Raw genomic sequence first — 26613 nt, 5'->3', positions numbered from 1 at the left:
ATTCTTTGTCTATACTATATCATTTAACTTACCTACATTAATTTCTAAATGATTCAAAGTAACTGTGTAACTTACTACTAGAATATAACCAAACTAAACAAGATTTGGTAGCAACATTAATTTTAAAATATGCATAAAATCACATCTACTTCTCAAATTGGTTCTTGTTTAGCTGAATTATGGAGTTGAGAAGTATTTTAAGTCCTCATCTAGTTCTGGCAGGAAGGAATACAGTAATTTTATTAGTTTTCTATATTGTGAATAATCACAAACTTGGTGGCTTAAAACAAGAGAAAAATACCAGAGTGTCAGAAGCCAAATATCTGAAGGGTATTGATGGGGGCTACACTTCCTCCAGAAACTCTATGGGAAAATCTACTTCTTGCCTGTAACTTCTGGTGGCTGCAAGTATTACTTGGCTTGAGGTTGCTGAGCAAGATGAAATAAAAGACTTTCTATGTAGCTCTTCTGTGTATCACTCCACTCTGCCTGCTTCTTTACATTGTCTTCTGCTGTTTGTTATAATCTGTCTAAATAATTAGATGATCTCTTAATGTCAAAATTTCTGATTTAGTTAACATCCACAGAAATCCTTTAGCCAAATAAGGTACTATTCACAGGTGCCTGGGATGAGGATGTGGCCATATTTTGGGAGCCATTATTTGTCCACTGCAGAGTGGTTAATGAGAAAATACATTGTGAGAAGGAGAAGCAGGGTGCTGGCCACATGCAAAGCATGTATTTGCTATCAGAGTCATTTTACATGTAAGCGTTAGGTCAAAAGATTTGTCCAATATAACTGCAATAGAGGAATCTGGCAGGAAACACATGGCATTTGAAATATGGGTTGGTTTTTGGGATGAAAAGATGGAGGAAGAGGAGAATAAAATGAAGATTCTCATCATTTACTTACTAAATTGTATTACATCTTACCTATAAGCAATATACTCAACAAGGATTTGATCATAAACTAGTGAATATGTTTTAATAATATTACTAATTTCCAAGAATGATTAGATATCATATACATTGAACAGATAACTCTAGTGAAATAGGATATTCATTATGATATGAGAGGTATACAATTATAAAAGCCTGTTAGTTCCTTCCCAGAGATGGCAGTTGAAACTATCAGATTGTAGAAGACTCAGAATATGAGTGTAGCATAATTCTCATGTTTAGAAGGGCACAGATATTTTGGATATGGTGATAATGGATTTTGTTCTCTGTCGGAGGAGAAAAATATTATCTTTTTATTGCTTCAAATTAATTAAATAGTGACAAACAGCAATTGATTCCACATGTTTGGACAACTCCATCATATTTCTTAAAGTTATAAAATATTTTAATTCTGAGAGGTTGGACAACAAAACTGTGTGGATGCGATTTCACACTAAAGCAGAGAATATGTAAGACAAAGCCATGATAGCATTTCCATATGTAAAGTATGAGAGAGAAAAGCAGGTGCCAATACTTACAACGAGTCCTCAGAGAGTGATGGATTAGGATAAAGCAAAAATTACTAATATTAGCCATAAAGGGATCTTGAAAAAGAAGGATGGTGAGTGAGATAAACAGGTCAAGGAAAATTAAGACTGAGAGAATAAATGTGTTGGCTTTGGTGAAAGGACATTTTCAAGAGTCATTTGAATGGGAAGAATGTAGGAAATGGCAAATTAAGCATATTCTTAAGGAACAAAGTGTATAAAATGAATAAATAGTTAAACTGAGAATAACAGTTATTCCCAGTATAGTGATTTAACAAGACTGAAGGAACTTTAAATTTTAAAAAATGAAACATTTAAATAGAGGTACACTGAAGGTGTTAATAGGAAGTGAAGATATTAATAAGCAAAATGACAATTCAAGGGAACAGAATGCAATGATGTCACAAGTATACTTTACACAGCAATAATTTTAAAAGGTAGACTTTTACTGCTCAAAGTAAATGTAGTGAGTCATCAAGAAACTAAAAACTAACATAGAGAGCTATTTTTAAGGATCTAAATAGGAGATTTGTGTGAAATCACCATGAATCAATGCCTTTCTCTAACATTATATATACATATACAAGTTGAAAATACAGATGGAGTTTCTTTTAGTCAAGGAGTGGCAAAATGAAAATATCCAGGATAGAAAATGACATGATAAAGGCCAATGGCTTATTGTAATCATTAACACTGGTGATTAGGATATAATAGACGTAAATGAAGCATAACAGAACTTGAGAACTAAAATATTTTTGAATAGCTAGGCATGGTGGTTCATGCCTATACTCCCAGCACTGGGGAGGCTGAAGCAGTAAGATCACAATTTGGAGTTTGTCTGGGCTACATAGTGAGATTCTGTCTCAAAGAACCAAAAATAATGGTAACAATAAATAGAGACAAATAAATAAAACATTTACAAATGAATACAGTATTATTCCCATCACTGTAAGGCCCTATATAACCCAGCCCTTAATTACATTTTCAGTCTCATCTCACACCACTGTAGCTTAGCTAAACTGCAGGTGAATGAGCCCTTGGAGAGCTCTTCAGGATTGCTTTCCCTTAATGTTTTTTTGTAGTATTTGTATATCTGATGTCCTCATTAATCAGATCTCAGCACACATTTCCTTAGCTATTCTGATCTAAATTACCTCTGCAACACAAGTTTATAATCTATCACAATACTCTACTCCCTCCATATACCTTAATACAATTTATAATTATTTATAGATCTGTTTTATATTTATTTGATTTTTCTGTTTCTTAGTTTCCTCCCCCAGTAGAATAAAAATTCTGTGAGGATAAGTATGACATTTTTAAATTCTTAATCCTAGTGCCTGTACATAGCAGGTCCTTAGTAAATATTTTTGGGTGGGTAAATATAAATATAAACATAGCTAAAGGGATAGGAAAATAAAATAAAGGTGGGGAATATTTAGTGTAACCAGGAGTCAAGAGTAAGAGGGAAACAACAGAAAGTAGAATTCTGTAGAATTCTTCACTAAGGTCTTCATTGTGTTGTAGTGTTGAATAATGACTAAATCTAACACATGGCCACATGAATGAGTTAGACTGAAGATGGAAAATGGTTAACTCTAAAGAATGGAAGAGCCCTCCCTATAACTGGTGGCATCTGAAAAAATTATAACGAGAATAAGAAGGCAATGTTAAACCCACTGACCAATGCTAATGGACACGAATGGATGGTATATTAATTGAACCTCTCCAACTGTGGCTCACCTGCTTGAACAAATAAATGATTCTATACTTGAGACGTGAGGGAACAGATGCAGATTTCATTTGTTTTATGACCTGGATACCATCTGTAGCAAAATAAGTTTGTAAAACATTATTATGGACCAGTAATTTTATTTCATTTTTCACCATTGTGTTTATCATTATTTTCTTAGTATCCTTCATTGCCAGTGCCCTCCCTATCTTCAGGGCAGCATTTATTTCAAGCATTCAAAAATCTGCTGACTGTTGCATTATGCGCAGTTTAGATGTCCACATTGTCAGTCTTTTCTTTTTCTATCCCCCTTTTTATCTTCCTTATCCCTGATGCAATGAGATTTTCTCTGTTTTCAGCTGGAGGGTATTGGATTAATGATCCAGAAACATAATGAAACAGTAAAAGTTGGCTGAAGTTAACATTAAAAAAAATAGAATAGCCCATAAGTTTCACTGGCCATATGTTTTTTTCGCCCTTTTTTTTGTGTGTGTGTGTGTGAAAACACTAACCAACATGAATGAGAAAACCAGTTTAAGTAGAAGGTATAAATAACTAGTGGCTTAGAAAAACAGTTCTTTAATGTGAAAAATAGTATTGCTCAGTTTTATTATTATCCAGCAATGTCTTTGCTTCAGCCAAAAAAAGAGATACAAATAGCATATGGCTAGAGACTAATAAATGGTGCACATGCATCAGAGCTTCCTGTGTATACCCTAGGGTCCCTTAGTAGTTTAAAAAATGGCCTTATTCAAACCAGTCCTCATTATAAAGAAAAATATTCTTGTTTTAGAATTTTCAGTGCTGCACCTGTTACATTCTTTCCCTATGTCCAGTGAGAAAACTCTTCAATTCACTTATGAGAAAAAAATTATAAAGCAAAAGGATAAAAAGGTAGAGAATAATTTTATTTCTGGAAAAAATATATCATGTATCCATCCAGTTGTATTTATCTCATTGGCCTTTGGTGGCATTTTCTCGCAACTAACGATCCAAAATTGCTTCTGAAGGCTCCACACAGAGATAAGTAACAGAAGATATTATTAATTTTAACATAGAGTAAATTATTGAAATAAAACACTCCATGATTAAAATATTGGGACTTTTTTCCCTTCCCATCCCACTCATCACTCTAAATAAATTGACATTCCCTTTTCTTTATCTATTCCCCTATCCTCCAAAAACCCATCTGCTATTTCCTTTATGAAAAAAAAAAACCTACAATTAGTGTTTTGTTCATCTTTTCTTTCTCAAAAAAGGATAACTATTATGCAAATACTCTGCAATTTGGTTTCAAATACTCTTTGTAATGTGATGAGCAATTTTCTTTAATACAAACCCAGCTTTTTTGCCAAGACTTACTAATAGATTTTTTAAAAAGAAAACTTTCACTTTTCACATGAAAAGTCCTCTAATGTAAACTTTTCAAATGCATGTTTGTAATAGAATTTTCATTGCTTCTTGAATCATAGAAGGAAAACAAAACAATCAATTTTATATATTTTATTTTAATAATGAAGGCTGAAATAATCTCAAAATCTTTCTTATCATTGACCTTAATATCATCATTTCCTCTTTACCTTAGGAAATAGTCTGTATCAAACACTGCTCTCAATAAATCAAAGAAAGATGAAAGTAAAGTATATTGTAAGTGGTGGTGATCTACCTGTAAGCACAAATTTGTTGTTTTATTTTATTTGCTCCTTAGGAACTAAAATATAATTTGACCCAATTCATTCAGGCATGCTTAATGTGAAGTGGTTGAGGCTGCCTTGTTAACAAGATAAACATCTATAGTGTGAGGTGCTGATGTAACTGAAGTGAAAATTGCTACAACTTTACTTTCATAAGAAGTAACACTGCACTAAGAATCACAAGTGCTAAGTATGAAAACTGTCCTGCTTGTGAGTAATTCTATGACATGGGGGCAGCAACCTCCCTAAGCCTAAATTTCCTCATTTTACAACTGAGAATGTCTAACTCTTTCGATTGTTCACAAGGTCATAATGAGGATCAAACAACTGTTGAATGCTCTGTTTGCAATGGATTATATAGACAACATGTTTTATCAAGATATGCCAGAACTTTCAAAAGTCTGTACTTCCTACAGAACTTCACCTGGAGAGTTTACTATAGAGGCAGATATTGAAGTTCCACTTCCAGACTGGATTACCTGGATGTGGGTCCAGGAAAGCTATACTCACAATGATATACCCACAAGTGATTCTTGTACCCGGGAAAATTGGAGCATCCCAAGAAACTAACAGAAAGAATACAACCAGTTAAAATCTAACTTAATTAAATATCTAAATGGATACATAATAATAGGGTATAATACTTATTCTGATTACATGTTTTGCTCATTGGTTGGGGGCTATGTGTATGTTTTATATGTATGCATATTATAAGAACTAGAACCTTCTAGTTTTCATTGTGAATACAACAGTTTATACAAGGTAACTTAATTTGGCTAGTATTCATGTCTATATGCTCCTTCTAACTACATTACTTAGATTTATTTCAAACGTTTATTGAAATACACAGTAAGTAAAATCAAAATACTTCCACTTTATGAGTACCTATGAACCTCATGAATAGTCTTGTGCCTCTTCTAGTTCCCAGGGAACAGCTGGGGAAAGGGCAAACTGACGGACTTACTCCTCTAGGATGCCATAAAGACACAGACATAAACCATCCTTTGAAACAGGGGACACCATGTTACCAGCTTATTTCTTCCATTTTCTTGTGTTATTCCTTTCCCTAGGCATGTGTCTACACTGCCCCACTCTTCCTTACTCAAAAAACAAAATTTTAGACCCCAAACGAAACCCTGGAGGGATCTGGGAAATCTACATACTCCCTCAGACACACCCCATGATTGTGAATCATGCTTAGGCACAGTTGAACTCAGCATCACTAAAATAGTAGCAGAAGTTAAGGCAGACAATATCCTCCCAAATAACTTTAGGGTCATGATAATAATAGTTAAATACGTTTTACATGGCTAATGCTGAAAATTACTGCGCTGGTGCCCTTCTTCCCTGCCCCTACTTTCCCCTGCCCAAAGCAACCACTTTGAACATTTTGGGGTTTTTTTCTGTTATTTAACTCCACATGCCTCAATAATCTGCTCATACTGTCAACTCTGAATTTTTCACTTTCATGCATCATATGCTAGTTTCTACTTTCCACACAGGAATGTACTTTCTCTCGCTTCCATCACCGCCCTGAAGTGCAGACCTCTCTCCCTATCTTCCGGAAGTCCTATGATTTCTGCTTTTGTCAATGTTTTGTATTTAGATTGTGATGATTGTGTAACTACCCCCAGCTGTGCTGCGTAGTGAATATGTTTTCTTTTCTTGGGCATATCTTTGCCTTTTGCCTCAAATTAATTTCTTCTCTTTAATTCACCTGTTTTCTGAGTATCTATTACTCATTTCACCTTCAATTCCTTCTAGAAAAATAAATTCTTTGTAATGTATTTCAGCTCATGAAGTATTCTATTAGCTCAGTTTACCTTTTCCAGAGTGGTATGTTGTGTGGGCTTTCTGCAGTGTCAATCTGGTGTATAGCTTTTATTCTGGGATATTCCTTCACTGTCATTTTGGATTTCTGTCTCTTTTTTGGTTCCTTTTCATTTATTCTTTTATAAGTATCTTCCCCCTGTTTATTTTTCTCTAATAGAGAAAGAAAGCAGGGAAGATACCTTTCTCAACATCTTGCATGTCTGACATGTCTTTTATGTTCACTCACTTGGTTGTAATTTTGCTGAGCATCGAATTCTAGTTTATAAGCAAAGCTCTCAGAATTTTGATTCACTTCAGAGAAGGAACTAAAGGGTGGTCCATATTTCCATCATACATAAATTTACATCATCTACTTTTCCCAGAATATTTTTTTTCATTGTGCTGATATCCCACTCCACAAAAATTAGTCCATGTTCTGCATTTACAGAGTTTTGTTGGTAAATATTTCTTGGGTCTTTCATAGTGTACATCATTGGGTTTTTCTCACTTTCCTTTCCCTACTGAATTTGGCTTTGGATCCTTTGTTTGCTCAGTCAGTTACCATGAGTAAGTCACTTTTTTTTTTTTTTTTTTACTTTTTCTATTCTATTCTATTATCTTTTCTCTAAGCCCATCTTATTAATTCCTTTATGGTAGATATAGTGGAATTGAGGGGAAGTGGAAATAATTTCTATGTTCAATCTGCAGAGATATTTTTAAATAGAAACTTGATATAGCTCTCTGTCCTATAGAAAAGATACAAAGATAATGTAATAAATGTTCTGTACCTTCATATAGATAAACTGATAACAAATTGTCATGTGTTCCACCCCAAATAAGTGTGTGTGTATCTGTATGCATTTATATCCACATAAAAATATACATAGCTATATTTTCTCTTTCTGTCATTTTGAAAGTAAGTGGTAGAGACAAAAATACTTTAATCATAAATATTTCAGGATCTTCTAAAATCAAATGATATTCTTCTACATATACATATTTATAAACCATTAGCACACTTAAATATTTAACATTTATGTACTATTACATAATAATAGTCCCTACTCATATTTCCTCACTTGTCCCAATAAATTTCAGTATAATGTTTTTATCTTTTTCCAATCCAGGAGCCAAAGACCAGAATTGCCCTATTTCTTTAATGAATTTTAGCTTGAAAATTAGCGTTGACACTTTGAATGAGTTCAGACCAGTTTCTTTCCAGAATGTCCTAAGATATGAAAGTATTTGATTGATTCCTCATGATTAGTATCAAGTTAAATACTGACAATAATACTATGCAGATGACCTTATGTGGTTTTACAAAAGCAGAACTTTACTGTTGTTTTCACAGAAGACAAACAACATTTTTTGTCATCATTTGCTTTTGAAGTATAAAATCATGTATCAAACCATAACAAAATACATACACATATCCTTTATGATAATATTTGTTTTAAATTTTAATAAAAACCTAACAACTTTTGATTGGAGGCTAATTTCGGGATGCAAAAATAATCATTATATATCCACTTTTTATCTACATTAAGCAAAGGTGTTTTTATGATTATGATATAAAAATTGGAACTCAGTTCTATCATTTCAGAAATGAGGAAGTTGCACTAGAGAAATTTTTATGGTATCACCTAGTTTTCAAATTTTATGAATCTATGAATAAGATACCTCTTACAATTTTGAAAAAGAAATAAATTTGAGTAAAGATAAAGTTTTGGGACAAAACATCTTTTAAAATGTTTATGCTATGTAAGTTAGAAATGGACTCATTGCTTGCAGTTATTTATATTCACATTTTTTATAATTTACACATTTTGCCATTAGATGTAATCCAAGTCTACATTTGTAATGGATAATTTAAGTTAGGGTCACCTTACTCTACTTGTAAATATCTGCATTTGTAGTTATTGGAGTCTAGAAGCAAGAGCACAAGTTAAAACTCAATGGTGTAATTTGGGATTTATTTAATTATGCTTGGATGAAAATACTGGTATTAATCTTATAGGCAATTATTCTATAGCCAATTCCATTTTTATGGCTGTATAGACTTTGTTTGTCATTTAATTTCATTGAATAAAATAACCTTAAGGATAATTGCAATAGCTAGAAAATGTATTTAATTGATTGCATGGAGTACATTTTCAAAATCACTAACACAATTAGTACAATGCAAATTACTATTATTGTAAGGACATTTGAGTTGAAATTATGATATTATATTTTTTCTTACAGGAAGCTCTGATCATGGCAAGTATGGATCATCCACACCTTGTTCGCTTATTGGGTGTGTGTCTAAGCCCAACCATCCAACTGGTTACTCAACTTATGCCCCATGGCTGCCTGCTGGATTATGTCCATGAACACAAGGATAACATTGGGTCACAGCTACTGCTGAACTGGTGTGTCCAGATAGCTAAGGTAAGTGCCATAATTTCTTATGCAGATGATATTCCTGGGTTTTTTGTCTCCTAATTTGGAACAGTTTGGATATTAAAAATGTGTCAAGCCTTTCAACCTATTTAAATAAAATAAAATAAAATATATTTGCTATGTTGAATGACAAATTATAGGGAAGAACTTACATGTAAAACACAGATCAAACACATATCTGCTTATATATAATTTGGGATTATTGTAGTAGGCCATTAGTGTTATATTGACTAGATGCCAAAATAATTACAGTATAGCCTTATTATCAGTGGGTATATGGTTCCAAGGAGATTGCCACTGAGGAAAAATCACAAATGCTCAGGATATACAGAGTTCAGTGTTAGACACTAGCTGCTTATTCATTTCCCCCACAACACTGCTGAACTTCAGCTAAAAACATGCTGCCTTTAAGTGAATCTAAAATTTTCACTTTATCATTTAAATTAAGTACGTTACTTTTATTTTGCTTTTGGGGTACTATTTGGTTTGGAAGAGACAGATTTTCACAAAATTAAGGTCAGGGATACACTCAACAGATCACACAACGATTTAAACACAACTGAGGATAATGTGGGACTGACTGAGAGCTTCTCCTTATGAACTGAGCTATGAAATGCATGCATGGAAATTTAAAATTTTGGGTTTTGAAATTTCTTTTGATTTCTTAAAATATGCTATTATTTTTTGGATTGCAATTAGTCAAAACTGTGTGTATTAGAATTGTGAATAAGTTAGGCTTACTATACTGTACTAATCAGAGGGAATAATTGCTATTATTTGATTTTTTTTTTTAGTACAGTCAAGTTAATAAACAAAACCTACAAAGGTCAGGTGTCTGAGTTCCATTTTTATAATATTTTATTAAAATTGCCTGTACAATTCTCAGCATTACAAATAATCAAATTTAAATATCTTCCTAGATATTTTGGTTGTGTTCATTGGTCTTTAAGGGTGACTGTTTTTGTTTGAAACAAAGCTCAGACAGATAAAGAAGGTAAGCAAAGCCTCTGGGTGAAGGTGAAGGGGGCTCTGTGGTGACCAGAGAGCATCTGCTCCCCCTAGAGACTGTGGTTTGGAAAATATTAACAGAGTTAATCCTATCTTCCCATTTTTCAAGAGGGGCCAGAATTTTAAATTTTTATATAAATTCTCCAAATTTAAATCCTACCTCAAACTTTTGAAGCACTCTGTGACTAAACAAAGCACTTATGTCATGTATTCCACCAGTGTACAACTTCCAATATACATTCTGTGTGTTCTAAAAAACCACTTTGATTATGTATACCAAGGATCTTTGTTGAAAATTTTCTCTTTCTAATACAGTAGGGCTGTGATGGGTTTTAATTCATTATATCAACTCATAAATATGACCCCCAATTCTTTAGAAATTCTCTAGAAGCAATCATCTTTTCATTTGCATAATATAATTACCAAAATGTTAATTTAGTAGTTTTGTTCTATTTCTTTTGCATTATAATAATGAAGTACACTGCTAGAAGAAGATAGCCATATTAATTCTGCATATGCTATATCTGGAATTTGATTTGATTTGGCAAGCCCAGCAGAACATGGTATTATTTAATGTTTATCCAATACCATGCACCTTCTTGGTGCTTTAGGGATGTAGGATGAGCATCCTTTCCTTCACAGTTGTTGCTAACAAGTTGGGAAGTTAGGTTTTTGACAAATTAGAGATTCTGGAAAGTGTTTCATGGGCTTAGAGTGAAGGAACTTCATGGTGAATAGCATAGGTATTGTTATCAGTTTTCCATTATCTCAACTACCTGAGATAAATCAACTTATAAAGAGAAAGACTCTAGAAATAGATTGTCTGGATTCAAATCTCATCATTACCACTTATTCGTTATGTGCCTCAGACAAGCTAGTTAACCTCTGTGTCCACCTGAAATTGGGAATAATAATAGTGTCTATTCCATACAGAAATTATGAGGACAAGACAATATTTCTCATATGTCAACAACACTGCTGAGCATAAAAACAGAGTGTACATTATTTGTTATTTTAGATAATAGCTGACATGAGTACAATAAGGAGTTACTTATATATATAGCTAGAACATCCTAATGGTATTTTTTTTAATATAAGTGTCAGATTTTAAAATCCTAGTTATGTGGATGGGAGGGGAAGAGGCAATCTCAGGTTCGATATTCAATATTTCTGACCTTTATGAGAAAGAATTTGCATCTCCCATCTTCCTGTGATTTTATATACAGGATTCTCAGATGCTATTTATTCTACTTGTGCTCTTATGGCTTCTAATTTTCATTTTAAAAAGTTATATTATTTATAATGTTAAAAACATGTGAAACCATTGGTGAACTAGCAAAGAACAGGATTGGGGCAATTCTCAGAGTAAGACAGTCCTTTATTGAAGAGGAGCAAAGAGAAAATTCTAACTTCTATCTCAAGCTAGAAAAGGTTTGCCCTCCTATTATTGCACAAATTTTAGTTTCTGACTCCTCTCTAAAGAAAGCATTATTTGTAGTTTCAGTTGTTGCTGCTTCTGTGTTTGTAAAACCCAAACATTGAGTATAGGCCACTATTTTTCATAGTCCTAAAACCTCCCTCAGAGCTTAGCTAGTTTATTTTACTTTTTTCTTAGATTGTATTCTGGAGCCCTACTTGTTTGCAGTTTAATTCAGGTGGAGAGTTCCCAGGGATATTTTGTTGGTTGGTAAACCAATGAAAGTAATAAAGGGGGTGATTCTAAAACTATGACAAAAGTCCACTGTACCCTTCAAGGTGACTCACAGACTGCTTGGTTAAGTTGTAAATTTACCCACCTTAAAATTCTTCTGAAAAGAGATAAAAATAAAAATCATTCAGTATTTTAAGATTTAAAATTAATCTTATATGCTTAACGAAGGTCATTTAAATTCAGCCTATGAATAAAGATCCTTTTAGTGGCATTTTTGCAAATAATTGATTCTAGCACTTATTTTTCTGAGAACACTTATATTATCTCAGAGGTCAGCATGATTTTCAAACTCGTTTAGTAGATGTCTGAATAATGGGTTTTAAAAAAATTTTTCATTCTACTTTGTTTATCCCAAGTTTCTTTACTTGTCCACATCAGATTTCTAGTAGGAGTTGGTAAAAGCTGATTTCTTATGGCTCATAGAGAAGTATTAGTGGACCTTGTTTTTCTTTACTTTTTTTTGGCAGAGTGGAGGATAATGGGAGGGGAAAGAGGAGAGAAGAACCCCTCTAGGTGCAAGAAAGTAGTTCATGATGGTTGGAAAGACAGTAGATTCCAGTATGAAGAAATAAGAAGTTTTCCTAAGGCTTAAATGTATTATGTGGGCAGAGCCCTCCTTTACCTTCTCTCTTTACTGTTTTCTATTTTTCTCCAACAGCAACCACACAGAATGGCAGGACACTATCACTTCTCATTTGATCTAGCCATTACCTTCAGAGTGAATAAAAATTAACTTCAAACCTGACGCAAGTTAAATGCATGAAATAGGTGCTGATATTTCTGATTTGTTTCTAGTCAAGACCAGAGTCTATAGAATCTGTAGATATGCTCTCAGTTTCATATACATATACATAAACTATAAAATTTTAAATAGAGATGAAACAGACACCACTAAGATTTTAGAAAAGATTAAAGTGTCACCTATTATTATACTTAATAGTATAATAATGACATTGATACTGTTTAGAAATTTGTGAATATCAATTGAATAGGTCCTTTGAGTATGTTTTGACAAAGAAATTTTATATTTTATAAAAGCAGAATAGAAAGTAAATATTGAGATTACAATTCATAGCATTAGTGGCATAGCTAAGCTCTATGTAATGACAATTCAAACTTAAAATTAAAATAGTGATTTATTTTATAATCATAGAAGCCACTTTTGGGGAGAAAAAGGGTATAGCTTACTATTTATAATTTTGCTACTGTTATTTAAATTTGAATGCTTTGTACATTCTGATGAATTGTCAGATCTTTGAAGAAAGTGAGTGGCATGAATCCAACTCAATGGTAAATACCTTCAGGAATTCACATTGAACACTATGCTCAAGATAAAGAACTCATTTTAAAACATGATGTCATTGATTATTTCATAGATATCCAGTTTTTAATATTTTTTTCACTGAAGAGGCAACCTAACGAGAGCTTTTGCAAGGTCTCTGGACATTTCTTAATCATATCTTAATTAGAGATTTGAGAATTGAATCCCAAAGGAGAATTTTTTAAAAACTTAAAACATTTTTTTAAAGTGTATCACCCAGGGCTCTCCAGAAAATCAAAAGCAACAGGATGAACATGAATATATAAAGAGATTTATTATAAGGATTAGTTTATGATATTAGAGCGGTTAGATCCCAAGGTCCCCTGGAGACCCAGGAATGCCAATTCTTTAGTTTCAGTCCCAGTTCATAGACCAGACAACCTGATTTGTGGATGGTATAATTCCAGTCCAAAAGCCAGCCAAGTTCAACTGAAGGGGAAAAGTGTCAGTTCCAAGGCAATCAGACCTGGGAAATTCTCTTACTCAGGAGTCAGCCTTCAGTGGATTAGATGAGGCCCACCCAACCTAGGAAGGGCAGTGTGTTTCACTTGGTCTACCAAACCAAATGTTAATCTCATCCAGAAACACTCACAGACATACTCCAAATCACATATAACCTAGCGTCTAGGCACCTCAATGGTTTGGTTAAGTTGATACAAAAAAGAAAACACCATGTAGTGAGTTAAGAGAGAGTGAATATCCCAAGCTCTGGGAAAAAGAAAGAATAAAATGAAAAAAAACTGTATCAATTTTTATATTTCATTTGGAAAGGTGGACATAATAACCAAGAAAACCAAAAAATATATGTTGCTTCATGTAGTGAGAAATGAGAGATGGTAGCCTTTATAGATATTATATTAGGAGATAAAAAGAAATAGTACTTGGTTTCAGATTTAGCCCCACCTCCTGTCATCTGAAGTGACATATTTCCTAATGCCTTTAAATCTGTTTCCTCAGCTATCAAGCAGATACAATTTTAATGCTGTGGTGTAATTGATGTGATGATTCAACTCTGCATGTTTGCAACCAGCAGTTCAATGCTTCAAAGATGCTACTATAATATGCAGCAAATTAATACATTATTCAATATTTGTTATCATCAAAACTAATTAGTCATGACTTGTGCAGAAATGCAGCTTAAGGTAACAGAAAGAACATGAACCATAGAGAAATAAGAATCTGGGTTTGAATCTTGGAACAGTTGTAATTCCTTCAAGAATCATTTCCTTTTGTGTCAAATGACCATGCTTATACCTGAATAAAATGAACCAAGCCTATATTTACCCAAGTTTAATAAATAAATGAATAAGAGTAACTGATACTTATCTGAGAAGTAAGAAAAAAGTTTCTACAGAACACGAATATATCCACATATCCTTTATTCATTTGTATTCATGAATATAGTGAATATTCATTAAAACCTACTGTGTTTATTATAGAAGGAAACTAGATTTTGTAATCAGAAATTTCTGGCTTTGCATCTTACCTCTTCCATTCATTAGCTATAAAATTTGGGGTTTCTGAAACTATCCTAACTTCTTTATCTGAAAATCAGATCTATTAATATCTACCTCATAAGGTTGTTGTCACACTTAAATGAAATAATAAAATGTGTCAATATCTTAACCAATTTTGCCAGACACAATACTGCATAATAAATATCAACTTTTTTTAATTGCACAGAGCAATGTTTTCAAGGCTTTCTATTTCAAAAGACCATTGCTTTACTTTTCCACACATAAAGGCTTCTCTTGAGGTTTATTCTAAGACAGAAGACAAATCTGCTCCAGAGAGGTTCTGGTTTTAATTATCTCTCATGTTAAACATAAATACACTTGATCTGAGACACCAGATTCAAGGAATATGAACATACTATTTTATTTTCTTTTGGTGGCATCAGGTTTGAACTCAGAGCTTTATACTTCTCACTTGAGGTGGTTCTCAGCCCTGTCGCTCTGGGTATTTTTGAGATAGGGTCTCAGTTTTTTGGCCCAGACTGGCCTGGATTGAAATCCTCCTGTGTTTTCCACACAAGATGGGATGATGGGCACATACCATTGCACCCAGCTATTGACTGAGATGGTGGTCTCAGAGTACTCTTGCCCAAGCTGGCCTCAAACCATGATCTCCTGCTCTCCACCTTTGGAGCAGCTAGCATTCAGGCTTGAGCCACCAGTCCCTGGCTTTTCTCTAAATTAAAATTGTTCCAAGTTATCACAGAATAGAGCAGTAGTTACCAGGGTGGTGGGATGGAGATAGTGGTGGTGCTGCTCAAATGTTATAAACATAAGATGAGTATGTTCTGGAGACCTAATGTGTAACTGTAGTTAATAACTGTGTGTCATATGCTTGAAATTTTCTAAAAGTGCATTTCAAGTGTTCTCACCACACATGCATAAAAAATGTTAGCTAGATGAGATAATGGATATGTTAGTTAATGGTGGTTATTTCACAATGTATATGTATTTTAAGGCAACATATTGTATTTCCTAAATATATCATTTTTATTTTTAAATCATATTTTAGCAAAGCTAAGCAGCAAAATATTACAACTTGGTATACATCTATCAGAACAGAAGTAGAAATCTTGTTTTAATCATATATTGGGAAGTCCCTACAAGATATCTCCAAACTTTTTGTCAGGCATGCACAGTGACATAGCTTCCAAATCCTATTCTCAGTCTCTCTCTGTCTCTGTCTCTGTCTCTGTCTCTCTCTCTCTCTCTCTCTCTCTTATTCTTTTGGCTGGTGGTTGGGTGGACTTGCTCACAAGCCACAAGGTGATGGCTGTAGTGACAGGGCTCTATGTCACATAACTAGCTTCCTCCATCAAGCTACCCAGGGTGTGTTTCCACAAACCCTTGCCTCAGGCTGGGGGGACCTGGGTGTGCATCCATATGCCATCCCATGAGAGGCTCAACCCATCTTTGGGACAGCATGAGAGTAGGACCCGAGGTCCTCCCTCCTCATCCCACTCCCAGTCTTCTGGAGCTGTCACCAATGATTCCCCTTTCCCTCTTCAGTTTGGCCTTTGACGCACCACCCTTATCTCTACTATTAGATTAAAAATAAGTCAATTTCTCAAACAATGAAACTAAAGTGATTGATGCTTTGGAAATTTAATTTTAGATTTTACAATATAAAAACACTTAAAAACTTATTTTTTTCTGGGTATACTAAAGGAAGGGAAGGCAAAAGAAAAATGACATGGAAAAACCCTATCCCAGAAAAGGCCCTTTGTGGAACAGGCAGATCTTTAAAAATGCACACCAGAACCTGCTGAAATATTGGTGCAATAAGGAGACCCAGAAAATCATCTAGTTCAGTGATTTAAAATTTTCTTAAGTTGTGGATCTGCCTCATGTGAAATCTTACTTGTAAATAGAAACAAACAAAATTGAGCTATATTTGCAGCAGCAGAGGTATTGAGAGACGTGGAAGGCAAAGTGTTCTTAGGTGCTCAGAAACCACCTTAAAGACCATCCAATGTTGCTGCATCAGAGATAGGAGCACTGAAGCCTAAACAGGTGACAGAATCTACATAAAGTCTCTTTTCTTCTTGATGACAAAGTCAGGACTTGAATTCATACCCTATCTGGCCAGTTTAGATAAGCAATCCCACTCCCAGCCCCTAATTCTGCAAGACATGTGAGCTCTAATGAACTTTTCCCTCTACTGAACTTTAAATGAGGGAGCTATCTTATTTTTGTTTCCAAGTACTTTTGTGTTTTTGGTTTGTCTTCCAAGGGTGATTTTTAAAATCTCCCCTTTCCACCAAGTGTTGCCTCTCCATCTTTATATCAGAATGTCTAATAACACTGAAACTTCCCAAATTGGTGATAAAGCACCTGGCTGAATTTGAATCATGTTTATCCCATCCCTAAAACAATCTCATTCTTGTTATTTGTGTGTCAAATTTTCATTGCTTTAAAGGAGGATGATATATAAAAGGTAGTAAGGGATAGAAGAGAATCTCAATACTCCCTATGAAAATAAAGTTTATTGAGGCAGTTTCTAGACCACAGGTTCCAGAATTACACTGAAAGCTTAATTATTTTCTGGGGTTTGCAAGAAATATGAAGGTCTCTCAGTTAGAGCAGAAGCCATTTAGGATTTTTTTTTTTTTTTTTGGCAAACCTGTGAAATAGCAAGCTTCCATTTTGCTTTGCTTTGCCTGTGGCTTTGTTTGGCATGCTGAGCAACTCTAATTCAGCTTGTAAGTTACCCTTTCTATAAGGTAAAAGGTTTTCATTTAGCTAGTACACATATCCAGAAAGTAAGTAACTTAATTTCCTTTCTGTGAATTTATGCTTTAGCTAGTACTTTTAATGTACTTTTTTTTGTAAGAGAAGTGAACACTGTCCAATCCAAATGGACTAAATTGTACTTCATGTGTGTAAAGTGTTCACAATTACATCTATTAGTCATGACTGTGTGATTCTTAGTATTGTAGCAAATTTTAGGAACACAGTGATTTTCTCAAGTGCAAAACCAAAGCTGTAGGACTGCCATATCTAATTGATTGCTCCCCTATGGCTTTGTTTCTCTAACTGTAGAGGTAGATGGGTGTTAACAGTATTTATCTCAGAAAGTTGTGAATTATATTCATGATCACTCAGATGTGTGCATACAATGCTGTTTTTCCTACAGATTGCAAGTTATCTAAAGTAACTTGAAAAGAGAAGACTAGCACTGTGCTGCAGATAGGAGAAACAAGGAATGAGACAGTGCAATTTACCTGGAAAAAGAAAAATTATAGTGGTACAGAAGACAACACAGATTTACTTTTTTTCTACAACTTAGCCATGTCCCATTCTTTCTCAAGATACCTTTAAAACAAGCTAAATTAAAAACCTTTTCATTTTGATGAAAATTTCACACTAATTATAGATTAATAGGAAGTTACAAAAATTTTAAGTAGAGATTACATTTGTTCTTCACCCATTTGTCTGATGATAACATCTTACATAATTTTAGTGCAATATTATGAATAGGAAATTGACAGGAGCAATCCACAGAGTTTATTCACATATCACCAGTGTTACATGAACTCATTTGCAATTTTGTGTGTGTATATAGTTCTGTGAATTTTTATTACATGTGTAGATTCAAATAACCACCACCAAAATCATGATATAGAGCTATTTTGTGAACTTATTCCCTCCCTTTATAAGCAAACCCACCTCTTACTTCTTTATTTTTAGTAGCACCCAAGTCTTATCATGATAGATATTTGTAATAATGACTTAAAAGTATCTTCTGAACTTTTGCAGGATAAAATAGAAACTAAAGTTTTATTTTAGTATTAGTTATTTGGCAGTATTACTTCAAAAGATATCCTCTATATATTTTCACAAAAATATTTTAGGATGGTGCCTATGAAGAAGAGGAACTTGGATGTGGATAGTTACATGATAGAAAGGATTCAACAAACAGGAAGCACTAGTAGGGACCACTCTTACAATTACTTGATGGAAACATCTGCGCTCCTACGACTGCACCCTCTAATTAGCACAAGGAAGCAGTGTAACAAGTCACTGGCTACAGAAGGATAGCCCAATGAATGCCACAAGGGTATAGAACCAGAAGAAAGGAAATTCAGATTGATAATGAAGACAGGCTGACAATGAATAAGATCAACCATTTAAGACTCAATGACAATCTTTATTCTGAGAAAGTTCAGAAATTTACCATAATTCCATTTAGTATCATGTGTGATGAAGCAAAATATACACAAATTGTAGGATATTTGTATGTCCATATGCATATACACATGCAAATATACATGTATGTGCACATATGCAGTATTTTATATATTTTGAAAGTCAATGTATTAGTTGGAGGAATTTATGTCTTGAATATAGAGTAGTTCTATGTAGTTTAAATCCTACAACATCCAGTTAAATATGTATATATAATAAACTATGTAGGATGTCAAGAGCCATTATTACCAGTTAGAAGTATTAGGCTAAACAATATTTGTACAAAATTTAATTTCCTGTCATCTAAATTTGATCGATTAGTTCATTAGCTTTCATCAGGCTAAGGTGAGAGAGGAGCAGAATATATGTGTCATGGAAAGGAAGGGTGAGTTGAGAGTTTATGAGCAAATGAACAAGTGTGACTGTGGGTCAAGGATTTTATCCTTCATTAAGAAGTCTTTCCCTAAGCTCAGTATCTACTCACCACAGAGTGAACAAAGGATGGCCTTAATGATAGCCATCTATCAGCCAGCCACATTTGAAGCTTTAAGATCTTGCTATTCCCCATGCCCCAGCCTTGACAAGGCTAATTGTGTAATTAGAATACTATATCACCCCATCCTGGTACACTTGCCCTGGCAAGGACCAGAACCCTGGACTGTGATGATCATTGCCCCAAGCAAACACATTAGCATGGATGCAGCTTACTAATGGAGCTGCTCCATTGGAAATTGTAGTACATAAGGTTTGAGCCAAGGATTTTGTTCTGAACTCCCTTGAAGATTAAATGCCAGACTGAGCTGAACCCTCAAATTAGAATTATTTTATTTTTTAAAATGAAATCAATGATCCCTCTCTCTTCTATGTCTTCCTGCATGTTTTAAGATTTACCAAAGTTATTTTACTAAAATGAGATAGAATTTATGAATTTTTCATCAAGAATGTATTGAGTACTAAATAAAAGGATATTCTTAAGTTGATTTCTAGAAAGTCTAAATATTTCCATTAAAATCTGGCTTATATCTATGGAGTGGCTTTTGTGATTTCAGCACTTTCTTAACCTGGAAGCTGGTAAAATGCAAGTACTCAGCTTGTGAGCTTACATTGAAATGTATACTTGTGATGTATACTTTCTACACCATTTTTTCTATACTTTAAAAATTATTCAGTCTATCTATTTATATTCTGCTTCAAATGTTTTAAATGGCTATATCTTTAAAGGTTTGGCCAGTCAAGTCAGACGTCTGCCTGAAATGACTGATTATGGTATAAACTGGAAGAATATAGGGCTAAACTAGAATATGGGTAGTCCCTCAATCTAAAACGTATAGTTCTTTTTCTTGTGCAGCTGAGAAAATTTCATGAATTCTGCCCAGCCCCAAATGCACAAGCAACCTTAAATTATGCTAATCAGGGATTTTAAAAAACAATTTACTTTGTTGTAGTGTGGTTTCATGTAGATCCACAATGACAATTTGAGGTAATAGCAATAGTGGAAAATAGTGACTCTCATGATTCTTTAACTGAAGTGTTGTTTATAAAACAGAAGACTCTCCTAATAAAAATTTACATTTAAATTATGCCTGACGTTATGCTGAGAATACCCCTTTTTAAGTTGTACAAAAAAGTTGAGAGAGAGATAGAGAGAGATGATTAAATGTTCAAATGAATTGATGAATATAAAGTATCCACACAGTGTCTTGTATTTCCTAGTACTCAATAATGTTACCTGATATCATTAGTAGTATAACTCTTGTTTTCATTGTTCATATTCTTTCCCTTTTAGAAGAAAACACTGAAACTTTAAGAGGATATGCACTATGTCCAAGGTCACACAGTTAATAAACATGGGGCTGCGATTCTCCCACAAATCGTCTCATCTTCTCCTCTGCTTGATCTAAGCACTTTCTCTCTCTCTTTCTCTCTCTCTCTCTCTCACTTTTCTCTATCTCTATCTATCTATCTCTCAGGGCCACTGCATTGCAAAGCATTAGGGATGGGAGAAAGCAGTGACCTCAGATTAGTAATACTCATGCTTAACTGATTTTTCACCTTAATTACATCACTGAAGGAAATAGTACTTACTTTTTATTATAATCAGTAAAATATTAAGTATAAAGTTTAGCTACACTAGGCATCTTGTACCACAGTTTTGTGGAGAATGTGGAAAAGTGCAGCCAATGTATATCACTATTAGGACTTGGGCACTCCAGATTCACTGTCTTAGACATAGTGACCCTTTTTATTGTCCTGCCACAAAAATTTTCCATTAAGCATGACTGAAAAATGTAATATTTTATTCTAGTGTTTACTCCCACCCTTGAGAACAGAGGGGTGTTATCCATATGACACCTGTGGACTGCAATTACATCAAAATGGGACTTGATTTGGACCGATTCCTACAAGACCAAATTTTCTCCATGCTTAGTCCCCTGTTACAAGTGCCCATGATTTCATTTATAGGTGCCCTGAGGTATCTGATCACAAATCCCCCACACTTTCATCAATCATCAAGGTAGAGGCAGTGGAAATTCTTTTTAAACTTAAATTCCCCAATAAATTGGCTTGGGAAAACATTATTGAAAATTTCTTTTAAATAAGATTCAAGATATTACAACAGCACCTGCTAGTCTGTCAACACTTCCATTATAAACCCATATTTTCCAGGTTTATTACCTGGCTGTGAAATTCTTACGTAGACTGTGATACAGAACATGGAATCTCAGCTCAAAGCAATTTTTATTATCACGGCTCAAATATTGAGATTTTTCCCAGTTATGATTGCTTTTAAAAATTCCATATAAGTCAAGTACTTTGGGGGACACCCACACATTCTAAGTCCTTTATAAAATGCAGCATTAAAAACAATTTATTCTTCATAAGATAAGAAACAGAAACAAACAAGTAGAATTTCAAAGCTTTAAGGGTAAATTTTGTGAGCCCACATGGGTTTATTTCATATGATTTGGGGGCTAATTTGATATTTAGATTGAGATTTTTAATATTGCTACAGTAAGCGTTCAAGAAATTGGCACCATATGGATCTGAAAGAAATTGGATTGTAGGCAAGGGAGAATTATAATAAAGACTGAAAATGCAACTCACAGAATAGTAATTCTCAAAGCATCAGAAATAATGTCCTATTTTTTATTGTTTGGCTTTTTTGATTTTTGTGTTTTGTTTTCCTTATTGCTGAGTGTAGGAGAATCTGATAAACAATTTGTCCACCTAGAAAATATTGGGATGGACTATTAGAATCAGGAATTTTATCAGTAAACAATCCCCATTGCAATGTAATAATTGAATTTCTTGTCAACAGAAACTGCTATATTGGAATGTCTAAATTTTTCTATCCTCAAAGCACATATAACATCGGCAGGAAAAATATGGATTGCCTTATTCAGCCAGCTTACTTTCTTACCACTCTGAATAAGAGTTGATTAATAAGAAAATACTACCTGAGGTGTACTTTTTCCCTACTGGAAGGAATGAATCTAAAAACCTCTACTTTGGGTCAAATAAGGTAGATAAATTTAATTGTACTTTTTATGCTTAAAGAATTGTGATTTTTAGATCTCAAAGGCGATCACTCCTGGGTGAGCTCTGGTCATTAATAATTCTAAAGCACTTAAAAATACATCCTTGCATATATAAAGTGAAATCTGTGTTATAAATATAATGGGAGATTTTTAAAACTAGGCAGAAGAAGTGTTAGTACCTTGGCCACTCAGTCAAATCTGTCAAGTAATATTCCCAATTCCTTAAAGTGGCTGAAATAAAATACAGATTTTCAGGACATTTGAATAGAGCTTGCCTTCTGTTTTCACCAACATGTAAACATAGTGGATGATATTCTAGTAAGGGATATCGTCATAAACATGGCCATAGAGGACAAAGGGAAAATGCCCATGGAATCACTGAGTCCTTTTATACTGCACATAACTAAGTGAACTTATGTGTGCATTATTAGCAGATTCAAAAACCACAATCAAATTCTTTATAAATTGAAATTATGAAAGATTATAGGTGGTGGTCATAAATAATTTCCCCTTACACACACACACACACACACACACACACACACACACATACATCAGAAGACAGTCATCCATAAGATATGGGAATTTTAAATGTGCTAATTCTTTTTATAGCCAGCAGTCCAAACCTCAAACAGGAAGATCCCTTTGGGGGCCACTTAACAGTTTGTATGAGATATAAATAATGATCTCACCTACTGGTATCTAGGCATTGAACTCAGAAGGAAAAGAGCCTCCTGCAGTTATTTGTGATGAATGAAAGATTATGTTTAGTAAAGTGCTTTTTGGATTACTGTATCTAAAATTAATGGCAAATATCCTAGTTTATTTCTCCTCAAAGAGTTTATCAGGATCCCAAAACAAAGTACTCTTATAAGATTTCTTTGGTCTTCTTGATGTACTATGTTCCTTGACATTATAATGCCTTTCTTTTTTACCTGTCTCTGAGTCTCTCTTCCTTTCTCTCTCTCTCTCTCCCTGCCCACCCCCCCACCCCCCCACCCCGCTGTCTGCCAATTCAGGGCTTATTCACCTGGTTGTTCTCTGACTCAAATAGCACATTGATTAAGAAGTGTAGTAGTCACCCAGATTAACACAGAACATGACAGAACCATAGAAAAGAGCCTTAACAAGTCATACTATCACAGTTACATGGGACATAGTCATACTAACAGAGAAAGAACCTTCCCCTACTCTTCTATGCTATGAAGACCAGAGTAAAGAGAGAGTTTCCTGGATTGTGTTATAGAATGAATGTTCAGAAGGAAGCCACAAAGGACTGATTCATGCTGATGCCCAAACAGTCTGGCACCAAGAAACTATTCCAGCAACCTGCAGGCCATGTGCTATGTTTGTCTTTTTGCCTAAGGCACTCACCAATTATATGTGCTATAAATGTAAGCAGACCTCCTGTACAAAAAGTAAAGGACTTGAGGAATGCTTTTCTATGCTCCAGTTTATTAGAGAGAATGAAGAGTTCCTGGGTGAAGTGAAAGTAATAATCCAAGAAGAAATTCAGAAAATCAAAAGAATCTAAGTAATTTTATTGATTCCTAGATAAAAAACAATGTGGACCCTATCTCCACCATGTGTCTCTGGTTTTGTTCCAGTTAACCTTTCTTAGCTAAGGCTACTCATTTGTAAATTGATAATAGCACAAGTTATTGTCTGGAATAGTTGTGAGGATTAATATAACACACATGTGGAAAGAATTTACATGCATAAATTAAATGGGTAAAGAACTCAGTTTAGCTGGATGCCTAGGCATACTAAGAGGTTAATGATGCCTTCTATGTGGTGAGAAATTGGGAGTGCTGATAAAAATGAACAAACTAGTATAGAAAAGAAAAAGAGGAAAATATGCACAAGAGGAAATTTCTACAGTATAAGCATTTAAATTTATTCCACTAGATGAAGATCTTATGAAAAACATCTTCTGTGCCATGAGGAAATGAAAGGATTCAGACAGCTTATTAGAAAGACTTCCTTCCCAATGTTGAACTCTGGTACTCATTTACCCATTGAAGAGTAAGGGAAGCGGCTACATGACCTGACAGGAAAATTCAAGAGTTGATTGTCTTTTGGGCATAAGGGAAGACAAGTCAAACCAACCAAATTTAACTGTGAGTCTTGTTGAAGCAAATAAATGAGCAGTACTTGGACTTCAAAGTCTTGACTAGGAAATTAATGAATATTGTAGGTAAAAAAAAAAAAACCCAGCTTGACTTCTTCTTATTTTGTTCTGAAAACAAAAAATTTAATGCAAGTATCTAACCATATAGACTGAGTTAGAATAATTTGATTCATTTTTCTGTGACTTATCAAAGCTCTTGCATCCTAGAGAGGTTTTAGTATGCATCTCTGAAATCCAAGAAAAAATACTTGACTGGAAATTTCTATATTTGAGCAAAGAAATATTAAACAAATGGAGAAATATCACTTTGCAACATGCCATGCTGAAAGGCAAGTGTTATCAATTTCTGAGACATAATCACAGTAGAGAGAAAATTGGTCCCTCCCTCTAGAAACCAATATATAACACCATGTATAGATTCAGAAGAGTAACATTGATAAGCTTGCTGGATATCTTTTGAAAAAAAATTTCTATTGATCCTATTTGGGATTCAAACTCAGATTAAATGTCATCTTAAATGTTTATTGGCACCTTCTCTGTCCCCATCAGGTGTCTGCTCTCTTTTGTATGCTTCCATAGGATTGAAAAAAGTCTATTTAATAAATTCCATTGCATTGTAATTATTTGCACAAATTCCTCTCCATTACCAAACTATGATTCTTAGAGGTGAGACACTGTGCATTCTTCATGCTTGTGTTTCCACTGGTTAGAATAGTGATTATATGACATATGTTTATATGTATGGCATATATATAACTAATATATATTAGCAGGTGAGTTGGGAACATTTATGGGTACAGGTGTTTCTGTAATAATATAAAGAAATGGATAATGAGCAAAATGAGCTTTTGGTATCAGCAGTATCACTAACACTTACTGGACTGGATCTTAATAGGCATTTTTGCATTACTTAAGGATATATAAAGGATCTTCACAAGAAAACAAGGTATAAAATCCTGTACAAATGAAACTCTCCAAAACTTGAAAGCAGGATTATCACAAAGGCTAATGTGCTGAATGAATTGAGGCTGTGCTAAGTTCAATGATCAATGGGAAGGGCTTTGAAAAATAGTTTTCAGCACAGGCAGACTTATTCCACTATTTGGGGAAAGTTAAGACTTAATAAAGAGAAAATAATAAATAATAATGAAAAGAAGAAGAGGAAGAGGAGAAGGAGGAAGAAGAGAAGAGGAGGAGGAGAAGGGGAGCAGGAGGAGGAGGAGAAGAGAAAGAAGGAGGAGAAGAACAGCCTTCTTATTTCTGACTTTTACCTTCTCTCTTAAGGAAGGACATCTTTACAATGAAAAGATCAGAGAAGGCATGGTTAATATTGCATTGAAACATCAGATAAGTGAAAGGATACAGTCACTCAGTCCTTAAAATTAGTTCAGATGAACTATATCCCAGGACAACAGAGGGGTCTGTGATGTGTTACTGGAACCATATCCACAATTCATGAAGTTGGGTGGAAATGAGGAAGGGGACTAAATATTTAAAGATTTTTTGGAAATGGTCCCTTAAAGAAAAAGAAAATTTACAAAGTTATCTTTGTATTATAATTCATTACACATTGATAAAATATGTAATGAACATCCATATTGGTTTTTCTGCTTTCAGTACTTTTATTGAGGTCTTTAACTCTCTTCAGCCTATATTTTGTGCATTATGGATATAAGTGTTAAAATTCACTGATGTGGTTTTAATGCTGAGCTGGACTTCATGTTATGTTTGCAATCTATATTTTTCTTAATATAACAGGAATGTACTTTACGGAAGCATACTTTCTTTGACCAACTCCTTTTTTTCTACTGAATAGACATATAGTAACATAAAAGCATCTGGAAATCTAAAACCTTTCTTTTGAAGAAAAAGTGCTTTTAAAATGAGGAGACTGTTTTAAGAAAGTAGAAGATTTAACATTTTATCCATCTGAGAAATGTTTTCCAAATTATTCCTTGTGTTAGCTCTCTCATTGCCAAACTACATGGTTTTTAGATACTTTTCTTTGTAAATTGATTTTGAAAGATTGCTTTT

At 34.0% G+C, this 26613-nt stretch overlaps 1 protein-coding gene across 13 annotated transcripts in view; it reads left to right on the top strand.

Moving 5' to 3' along the window:
• Erbb4 (erb-b2 receptor tyrosine kinase 4) overlaps positions 1–26613 on the top strand; it is a 1037871-nt gene that overhangs the window by 860582 nt on the left and 150676 nt on the right. For all 13 annotated transcript variants that reach the window (XM_074071632.1, XM_074071639.1, XM_074071638.1 and 10 more), the window contains one exon: positions 8970–9155. In XM_074071632.1, the coding sequence (XP_073927733.1) occupies positions 8970–9155 (186 nt within the window). The remainder of the gene's footprint in view (positions 1–8969; positions 9156–26613) is intronic.

The sequence above is a fragment of the Castor canadensis genome, chromosome 4, assembly GCF_047511655.1.
Source record: "Castor canadensis chromosome 4, mCasCan1.hap1v2, whole genome shotgun sequence".
NCBI lineage: Eukaryota > Metazoa > Chordata > Mammalia > Rodentia > Castoridae > Castor > Castor canadensis.
Note: the sequence above shows the minus strand (reverse complement) of the source record. Positions and strands in the feature narration are given on the sequence as shown.